This window comes from Saccoglossus kowalevskii, chromosome 4 (assembly GCF_978046115.1).
Source record: "Saccoglossus kowalevskii chromosome 4, keSacKowa6.1, whole genome shotgun sequence".
NCBI classification, from domain to species: domain Eukaryota; kingdom Metazoa; phylum Hemichordata; class Enteropneusta; family Harrimaniidae; genus Saccoglossus; species Saccoglossus kowalevskii.
In genome coordinates this window covers 26,174,139-26,184,782 of record NC_140644.1, presented here as the reverse complement: position 1 = coordinate 26,184,782, position 10,644 = coordinate 26,174,139, and the positions used below count along the sequence as shown (strand labels likewise).

General features: G+C 35.7%; 1 protein-coding gene across 1 annotated transcript; it reads left to right on the top strand.

Annotated features, from left to right (window-relative positions):
* Positions 1–1,235: 1,235 nt before the first annotated feature.
* On the top strand, positions 1,236–10,313 carry LOC100373123 (aldehyde dehydrogenase 1A1-like). Its single transcript, XM_002736943.4, has 13 exons — positions 1,236–1,344; positions 3,178–3,282; positions 3,504–3,644; positions 3,936–4,062; positions 6,861–7,051; positions 7,472–7,585; positions 7,873–7,975; positions 8,230–8,414; positions 8,674–8,838; positions 9,022–9,179; positions 9,271–9,345; positions 9,877–9,916; positions 10,130–10,313. Exons 1-13 carry the CDS (start codon positions 1,300–1,302, stop codon positions 10,160–10,162), a joined length of 1,482 nt encoding a protein of 493 aa, XP_002736989.1. The 5' UTR covers positions 1,236–1,299; the 3' UTR covers positions 10,163–10,313.
* Positions 10,314–10,644: the final 331 nt, after the last annotated feature.

Genomic DNA, 10,644 nt, shown 5'->3' with positions numbered 1-10,644 from the left:
TACATAACAGACGACAACGGGCGCAAATAATATAGTGGCGATCAGACACGGCCCTACCTACCTACAGTTTCTTTGCGTGATGAAGGTGTATTTTCCAGTGAGTCTCTGCTAACGGTGGCGACAACAGTAATTATAGAACGCAGTCAGAAGTAGAACACGCGCTGCACACTCAGTCGAACATGGTACCAATCAATTACTTTTATTATCTAATTATTTCAGAAAATGCATTTCATCCTCAATTAGACCTTTGTTACACATGTCACACACCCTGTTGTTTAAGGGAATTTTTTTATGATGACTCATTTCAATTTTGAGACAATGGTCTTTAAGACGAAATTTGGTAAGCATACTACGCAGTTCAAAGTTTTTTAGCTTAACTAAATATGACTCAAGGTGATTGTCTGTCCAATATTCGTAACTTGTAGAAGGAAGGCTGTCCGGGTGAATTCCCCTGCACCGCGGAACACATTCGTAGGCAGCAACATAAATTAGAAAGCGCATCCAGTTCAGAACCAAAATCGGGAATGTCATTCACTGGCGAGTTTCACCACTCGTTAACTGCAGTAGGCCGGAATTAGCCAATAGAGTTATCTTTATGATGCACATTCCGTGGATCACAATACATTAATTTGAATGACAGTTCACAGTGCATTGTTCTAACGTTACTGGCATGTAGTACTAAGCAAATAACATTTAAATCAGGCACCTTGCTACATTTTTTATATTTCGCTGCAAATCATTATTATCACAATTACATTAGATATTTCATAATAGTTCATTTCATTGTTGAAATTACAATTCTATAGAGACACAAGACAATAAAACGCTACTCTCATACTTGCGCATGAAAAATATAACTTTTTTACCTTATATTTCATTCAGGTTTTATACAAAAATACACTATAACTGACGGTACAGTCAACACAGGGTATATTTATATGCCAAATAGTGTGATGTATGACAGACAATCATACGTCCTTGACCTGCGTGACCCAAGTTTGGCACCTCCAACTACAATCACTCAAACCAACCGACATACCAAACTTGCCAAACTAGTACTTTATTTCGGCGTGTAACAGATTTTGAGTTAAGCATATGGAACGTTAATTTGGTGTTAGTATATTTTCCTTGGCTCGCAATCAAATGTATGGTTGTACTTCAAAAGGGCCACCCCTTATTAACATAAGTCGCATTGTTGCACATTGGGCATGCGCAGTTGATTTATCATCCCTGACATGCATTTGCACAGTGTTTGTCAGGTAGGACGCCAGGGAACATATCACCAGTATAGGAACCAACATGGCCGAAGACAAAGTGCAACCAGCTAAGGTGAAATACACCCAGGTAAATATATCGTCTTTCTGTTAAATGCATTATATTATTTTGCAGTTTACATTATGTAGGTCAGCCGCTGAACTTTGAAAGGTCACTGACAAGAGTTAAATATTTAGAGAGAACTACCCTGGCAACATGGCGTTGTCCGAATGGGCGTTACCAGCATTCGGTCCTTTGCTGCCTACGTTTCCACGCGACTTTTAGTGTTTGAAATATGCTTTTTGGTGCAAACGTCAAATTAGACTCTATTCTAAACTTAACAAGTCATCTGAACTTGAAGATGACACAACCCTCACTTGTCAGATGTGATTATAGTTGGCTATGAGTTATAAAGTTTGAATGTATATGTATAAAATCGGGTAGGAAGATTAAGTTGAAAATCAAAAGTATGTTACTCAAAATTAACATCATTAAAAAGACATCATTAAATTTGTTAAAATTTGCATCAATCTGATTCAAGATGGCCGAATGGTGGACATTTTTGTCCTAAAAATCATCAAAATGAAGCATTTATGGATTTATGGACTTCATTTTAACTTTCAGATCAGATTTAAAATGGCCGACTGGCGGCCATTTTGTTTTAATGAATGAAGTTCCAGTGCCATATCTCTGCCATGCTTTGACTGATTATGTTCAAATGTTATATATTCATTATACATCATGAAATAGATATACTGGTTTGAGGATCTGATTCAAAATGGCCAAATGAGAATAATTTTTATGCTAAAAAATCGTCAAAAATCAAGCATTACAGAACTGGATCTTGGCGTTTATGGATGGATTTTGTTCAAACTTGGTATCTACACTAGACATTAAAGGTTCCTTATGCACATCATTTTATTTTTCAGATCCGATTCAAAATGACTGGCGGCTAATGAATGCGCTTCTAGGGCCATATCTCTGACATGCTTTGAGTGATTATGTACACATTTTTTATATTCGTTATACATCATGTTACATATATGTTGATGTATTCAAAATGGCCGACCGGTAGTCATTTTGTTTTATTTAATGCTATTCCAGAGCAATATTTCTCAATATGGACAAGTACTCGTTTGACGGTCAGATACAAATGTCAATCATTTTCAAGCATCGGCTTCTGGATCCATAATCTGACATGTTTTGTTCCAACTATATTGCTATAAACAAAACTATATATCTTAAATTTGAATTAGCGGGGACTGTGCATGCGTGGCTTGTTATTTATGGTTTCTTAATTTGAAATTTTGCAAATAAAATTTTATTAAATAATACTATTGGATAAAGATCAGGCCGTTCTCTGTTATTGTTTGTTACAAATATCGTGAAACATGGAACTGTATTCTATGTTGTATAATGTTGCTGTGAAACAAAACCCCTCCCAAAGAAGCGAGCACAGAAAAATACAATCGAATTGACGAACAAATTATGCTACGTGAGAAACATGAGTATTCTTGGTTCACACAGTGAAGTGTTAGCAACCTAGCTAAACTTGGCAGTGTATGTTATATATGACTTGAAAACAACGTTGTCAAATCAATTACAAATGTTGTACACAGAAAATAATAATATTGCAATGAATATAGTATTAGCAAAATATATGACAAATAATTTTATCAGGAGACGGCAATATCATCTGTCATCATAGTTCTCATTTTTTTATCGATAGTATATAAATTTATTTCCTGAAATATATGTCACCGCATTTTAATATTGCTTTTTAGATTTGTGCCTGTATTTCGAGTCGTGTTTAGTCTTCATCAAGCTTCCCTAAAACATATTTTTTAAACATAATTGTTTTGTTTTTCCATTGTTTCGTTGTTTATATTTTTGCTTGCATTTTCTTCTTCTTTATTTATCCAGATTTTCATCAATAACGAATTTGTGAATTCTGTCAGTGGAAAGACATTCCCAACTATCAACCCATGCACAGGGGAGAAGATATGTGATATACAGGAGGGTGATAAGGTGAACGCACTTTCATGACTTACAATTAAAATATTCAATTACATCTTTGAAAAGGGGCACCTAAAAAGTCATTATTGGAATGTTGGTCTTTGAACCACATTTCATATTTGCCAATGTCTCGCTACATACTGTTACTGAATTCTATCCTTGTTCCAGCGTCACGTGCAGAATACTCTACTATCTTATTGGTTCATCATTATGTTAATTGTTAATAATTACAGGCCGACGTGGACATCGCCGTTAAGGCAGCCAAGGAAGCATTCAAGCTTGGGTCACCATGGCGCATTATGGACGCGTCAGCCAGAGGACGATTACTTTATAAGTTAGCGGATTTAATAGAGAGAGACATTGACTATTTGGCGGTAAAATAGATTAATTGTTCTAACATCGGAAGATCATGGGACACTCACAAATAACGGTCACTTATTATTAAAGAGGGGGAGTCATCACCTACGCATGCGTCAGATGGCCATAGCGTATCATTGTTTACAAACAAGCGTCTACCCATGAGCCTTTGCAATTTTAACGTGTGTTGTTATCGTCGCTTCAGTGGGATTCAATTCTCGCGCGTGCGCAGGTGACGACCCTACCGCTTTAAATAGACACTCCTGTCGCCTGTACTGTATCTCTTATATATTATTGAATATTTTCAGAATCTGGAGACGTTGGACAATGGCAAACCTTATACGTCTGCACGTGGTGATATGAGGGGTGCTGCTAACACATGTCGATATTATGCCGGGTATGCTGACAAAATACACGGACGCACTATCCCTATTGGTAAGGTTGGGCGTGCATGTAGTGGTAAATTGGTACAATGCGAATATAATGTGCAAAGTTGTAGAAAAGTGGTGAAAAAGGTGAAACTAGAGTGTAAATTAATGAAAAAGTGGTGCAAAATGCGGATATAAGGTGCAAAGTTGTGGAATCGTGGTGAAAAGTGTGAAACTAGAGTGCAAAGTAGTGGTATGTTATGAACAACTGTTATGAACACTCGCCTAGCTAGCGTATTAGCTTGAAATTGTTATTGTCCTATTATAATGTTTCAGTGGAATTACGCGATGTAAATATACCTGTGACATATTAAAATTAGTACAGCGAATAGAAAAGTGGGGATTTTCTACTATAGTCATCCAGCGAACATTTCGTTTGAGTTTAAATTTGCATTTCCACTTTTCACTTGTTCTGCGGAAAACCACTCTCCGAACATTTTCCAGCATCATACGAGTTGTAGATGTTCTGCTGTTCATGGGAAATGTTATCCAACAGAACACGGAAATCAAACGTTAAGTTGGAAATTAATTTAAATGTGTTGTTTAATATTGATACAAAGTAACGTAGGCAACTATATGATTATGCAGATTAGCCGTCAGATTTGCAACATATGAAAATTGGTGCTTACAAGTCTTAGTGGGGGATTTGGATTATAACACGATCTAAATCCAACGTTAAGCCTATAAACGTTCCATTGTTTTTAGTGCCAAACCCCTTTGTTAAGTACAACAACAAATATTTCGTTGGTGTTTGTGAGCTCTTGTGTGATTGGTCAATGCATGGACAGCTCTTCCACTTCCGTGTTTTACTCCCTATCAATTTGGGCCCTGTTTAACCATAGACAGTATAGTACATATAGTAACACCAATGTCAAACGCCGTATGCCCAACGTAAGCAGGGCTGGAATATTATGATGAGCAAGTAAACAATAACGTCATATTTACTTCCATGCGATGTCACTACTTTCGTATCAAACTACAAGTATCTTTCCGCAATGCGCATCTTCCGAACACACAATAGTTATCAGATGTTCTCGTGAACGTGGTTCACTAGTAAAAAATATGACTTTTAATATATATGTTCCTGTTTAATTGAATAAAATTAAAAGTTAGTTTCAGACGGCAGTAATGTTTCCGTACATGTTATATTCATCAAAACGAGTGGTCTGGGGTATACTAGTACTCTGACCCATGCCGAGGACTTCCTGTTTGTAATGCTATATGATAAATCAGATTAACTATCACGTGAAACCAAAGACAATTGTCTTTGGTGAAACCAAATGAAAATCATTCTAAAATAACGTACTTATACCCAATTGATTCTGGAAAAAAAATGACATTTGCAATAATAATCGACGAGCAGGTCCGGGTAGTAACGTTCGGTTGACGAAATAGACGATACAACAGTACTGATTGGACCTACATGAATGCTACTCTATTTCACATAACCAAATGTTGTTGTTTTTTGCTGTTGTACATTATCTTCAGTAATAACTCCGAAAGTGAAGTCTTATATCTTCAGCAGAACGTAGCCGTTAAAACTTGCAAAACGAGTCTGTTTCAATCCATCATTGCTTAAGCAGCATACAATTTATTTATTTTTTGACTCATTTAAAAAATACGAACGGTGTCAATATTTAAAACTGCATTTTGTCTGTCTCTAGCGTGCCTCAGAATGATATAGATCTTGGCCGATCGTATTTTTACAAAGGACCTGAATGTACAGCACTAATTTCACCCAACCTCCTGCTCGCTTCTGCTTTTCGATTATCATTTTTAATCGCTTTTGCAACCGCCTGTTGAATAATTTTCGCTTATTTTTTTGAGCGCGCGAACCCAGAAATATCGCCCGTCTGCATGCTCGCATTTTAAATACATGGCCGTGGCATCAATATGTTCCTGGTGTATCTGCTCTCTGCCCTAAGGAGTTGTTAGCATTGCCTGTATCACGTAATTGTCTCGATAATCATGTTGTTGAAAGGATATAGCAGCCCTGGATTCAAACGGAACACATTCCCGCTGTACGTTCGCGAACGAAACAAAGTATGATGGTTTGGAAGTGTCGTTCGAAATTAAATAATGGTTAATACTCATTGAATCCTCAAACTTTAGCACTAAAACAACCATTTCGACAACTCATGTGCCAGTGTTCAGTGTTTGAACAAGCGGTCAGTGTTTTTAATAAGCGAGTGAGAAAAACAAGGGATAAAAACATGGTCGTGTTTCCGGTCGGAAATTATTAAGCGAAATATTGGGCGAAATGAGTATTGATGCCCATTTATAGCTTTACATGCGTCACCAAATAGGGACATGGTTAGAGTTGGTAGTACCATGGAAGGTACTAATCCATGGTAGTACCAGTACTAGTATACGCGGGGAGGGAGTCCAGAGAGGGAACAGCCAGCATCCCTTTTACGGGAAAACGTGACATCTCGACGGATTTGTTTCGTACTCACATGTAATATTAGGTTTTGCGGGCTTCTGAATTCAAAAATTATGACTAAATCAGCTAAAAAGCAAGCGTTTAGTAACATACATATGCAGAAGTTGGTTTGCCAGTACTTAATCCATGTTTAACACCTAGGCTACTCTATTGACATTGGTTGTTTATTTCAGGGATTTGGCACTTGAGGTAGCTGATAAGCCGTGTCGAAAACGTGCACAAAACGACCATTCTGTGCACGTTTTCGACACGGATTAAAAACCAGTTGTAAGCACAAATTTTCATATGAAGTTTTTTTGTCTGTCTCGTACTTTTCAATAATCTCGTTATGATCAACATATATGTATGGATTTCTACCGTAGATGGTTCATTCTTCTGTTATACTCGCCATGAGCCAGTTGGTGTATGTGGGCAGATCATTCCATGGAACTATCCCTTAGCGATGCTAGCATGGAAGATTGCGCCGGCTTTGAGCTGTGGATGTACATGTGTACTAAAACCCGCAGAACAGACACCGTTGACGGCGATCTATGTGTGCAATCTCATCAAAGAGGTATGTTTTCTATGAAAAAAACAAATTTGTCACAGCTAGATTCGCCGCCTAGATAATAGGCTCGTGTGACAAGATGAATTTCAAGAAATATTCGTCCTAGTTTTTATAAAATTATAATATATGAAATGTGCAATGGCAAATCTTGACGTGTATGGTTTGGGAATTCATTAAACGATATCAATTGAGCATGAATTGCCGCAATCGGGAAACCAAACAGACAAGCATGGTCGTGTTATCTTTCGAGTGTTATATAGTTAGATATATATTTAGTTAGTTAGTTAGTTAGTTAGTTAGTTAGTTAGTTAGTTAGTTAGTTAGTTAGTTAGTTAGTTAGTTAGTTACAGCAGATGTCATTAAACATATAATTAAATTTCTTTGAATTTTGTATACAAAATATAAACATGATTGTTTTTATTTCAGGCTGGATTCCCACCTGGAGTTGTCAATGTTGTACCAGGGTATGGCCCCACTGCTGGTGCTGCGATCGCAGAACATATGGATGTTGACAAAGTGGCGTTTACCGGGTCCACTGAGGTAAGTATGAAACACAATTAATCTGTATACATGGCTTCATCAATTATTAATTATTGTATTGTTATATAATTTGTCAGAGCAATATTTAGCTCCATAGTCAGAGAAGCCTCGTTCGTAACGAGTCGTGCAATAATCACTATAATCATCATCCAAATATCACAGTATTTCATAAACAATATTAACCATAAATTTACATAATTATCAGAAAATAAATGTTGTGTACCAAAATATGACATTTCGAGTTTCTTCTACGAATAGTTGCGTATCTTATCTTCTTATACCGCAAGGTCGGAAAAATAGTCAAAGAAGCGTCTGCGAAGTCCAACTTAAAACGAGTCTCCTTGGAACTCGGAGGAAAAAGTCCCAATATCGTCTTTTCTGATGTTGATAGTAAGTAGAAGTTTAAATTATTGCTGAATGTTTTATACTAGTAATATTTGGAATTAATTGATAGTAAATTCCGTTACGTGGTAACAGGTAGGTTATTGGGTAAGACAATACAAAATATAAGTGGCACACTCGCGTAAATAGAGTACATAAAATACGTATTCGTTTTTATTTTCTATCGTATATACACATATGCAAGGATCGACTTTATTGTATACACAAAGATCTACTTCATGATTATCTCCATTTCCTTGTAGTGGAGTATGCTGTTGACAACGCACACAAGGCGATGTTTGGAAACATGGGGCAGGTGTGCTGTGCCGGGTCTCGTACATTTGTACAAGAAGATATATATGACGAGTTTGTCAAGCGGAGCGTGGAACGAGCCAAGAAGCGTGTCATCGGCGATCCATATGATGAAAACACTGAATCCGGTCCACAGGTGAAAGGAGTCTTTGTTGTAATACTATTACAATATCTATATGTGCCAAATTGTCAAATCTTTAATTATCGACAATAAAAAGACAAAATGGGGGCACTGGACAATCTTTCGAAAAACAAAGAGCCGAAATGTTATAAAAAAAATATCAAAACTGATATATATATAAATATCTACTAACACACAATAATGGAATATTTTTAACATTGATGTACTTTTTATGTCCCTAATGGTTATTTATTATTTCGTTTCTTTACTTTAGATTGACAGCACACAATGTGAGAAAATCCTTGAATTGATTGAAAGTGGCAAGAAGGAAGGTGCCAAACTTGAATGTGGAGGTGGTCGCCATGGTGATAAAGGATGTTTTATCGAGAGTACAGTTTTCTCTGACGTTAAGGATGACATGCGCATAGCAAAGGAAGAGGTACTATCGGTTTTGGGTCCGATAAACACATTTCTACTTTCATGATGATATTAACTATTTCGTTACAAGTGATACCATTTCTTAGATAACCTATCCCAGTATACATTTCATTTAATAGTATGATAGTTATGTTTAACATTTACACAATATTGTGAATTATGTATAATCTTGCCTATTCAACAGATTTTTGGTCCAGTTCAGCAAATCATGAAATTCAAAACCATTGAGGAGGTGATTGAGAGAGCCAATAATACCCATTATGGCTTAGCAGCGGGTGTCTTCACTAAAGACATTGATAAGGCATTAACAATCTCCAACGCATTGCAAGCCGGCACTGTATGGTAAATATTCTCAGAAATTAAATTCAGTAAATTGTTGCTGTGTAACGTTTTGTTTGAATGACGTTTCAATTCAATTAATTAACTTATTCAGGGTAAACTGCTGGGACGCAGTCAAACCTAACGCTCCATTCGGTGGCTTCAAAATGTCTGGAAATGGTCGAGAGTTGTAAGTATTGTATTTCTATTCTTGTACGTGTAAATGCAGTATTACCTCATGTTTTTGGTATAAATGTCCGTAAAAAGTGATTTTTATTTCAAATTAATGTATTTTTAATCTTCATTTTAATGTTTGATTAGCTGTTCAATGGTTGAGTTGTATACTTATTGTTACTTTAGTCTGTCTCAGTCCTCGTATCTGATATCAAAATTGTTGGTTTCTATGATGAATTTGTTGTATCTCGAAATGGAATGAAGGTTTCATAAATTTTATTGATGTGAATTCTAATATTGTTATCTTTATAAATAACTTCTTCTTTAATGCGTTTTCAGTGTGAATAATAGTTTTTTAATGTGTACTATGGCAAGTTATACGTACATTAATATGCTAAGTTGTTCTCTTATTTGTTTTATTGGGCAATCATGAATCTTAGCTGTATTGGATAAATAAATACAAATTAAAAGTAGTTTTTTTGTATAGGCAATAACGAGTATAAATGAATGTAACAAAAGTTACTACTTTTTGTTGTATTCTACACAGGGGTGAATATGGACTGGAAGAATACACAGAAATAAAAACTGTAGGTTCCTTATATTATAATTATTATTGTTCAACATAATAAATAATACATAAATCAAAAAAATTGTCTTATTAAGTTATTGTCCTACTCAAATATAAGGATATGATTTATAGATACTAGTATTAGGCTATAATATTAGAATTAATTTTATCCTTGTGTTATATTTATCCACATATTTACCCTTGAATAATGTACAATGTTTGTTATCAACAGGTTACTGTGAAACTACCACAGAAGAATTCCTAAATCACTGAGATAATTGCGCCACACTGTTTCTAAACAGTTTGCTTCATTAATTGTACTGCACTGTCTTTTATATTAACATTTCAGTAAATGTGACATCATCAAAACACACACTGTTGTTAGTAAAATAAAATATTCTATTCTTACTACATAATCTTGTGCTTTAATCTGTAACCGACATTGTGATGTTGAAACCAATGTCACATATCCTTGTTATCCGCAAGACTGTATGACATAATTCACATAGTTCTTCTACAACGTAATGGACTATGGGTAGTAACTCTGGTTATTGTTTTATGATATATTATTATGAATGGCACAATTATTATCAGCATCCATCTCAATCCATAATACTCAGATGTTTAGACCTTCAAGTCATGTTTTAGTTTTCAATTAATTCTCTCTCCCTCCAATTACGAAACTCTCGCGTTATAACTTGTGTTTGGTGAATTTACATTATTTCCGGTGTTTACTGTTCACACGAT

Excerpts from the sequence above, each read along its gene's own strand:
- LOC100373123 (XM_002736943.4), top strand. The coding sequence starts at position 1,300 with ATGGCCGAAGACAAAGTGCAACCAGCTAAGGTGAAATACACCCAG. Across the intron at positions 7,586-7,872 it reads CGTTTACCGGGTCCACTGAG|GTCGGAAAAATAGTCAAAGA; the intron begins GTAAGTATGAAA and ends TTATACCGCAAG. Across the intron at positions 9,917-10,129 it reads AATACACAGAAATAAAAACT|GTTACTGTGAAACTACCACA; the intron begins GTAGGTTCCTTA and ends TGTTATCAACAG.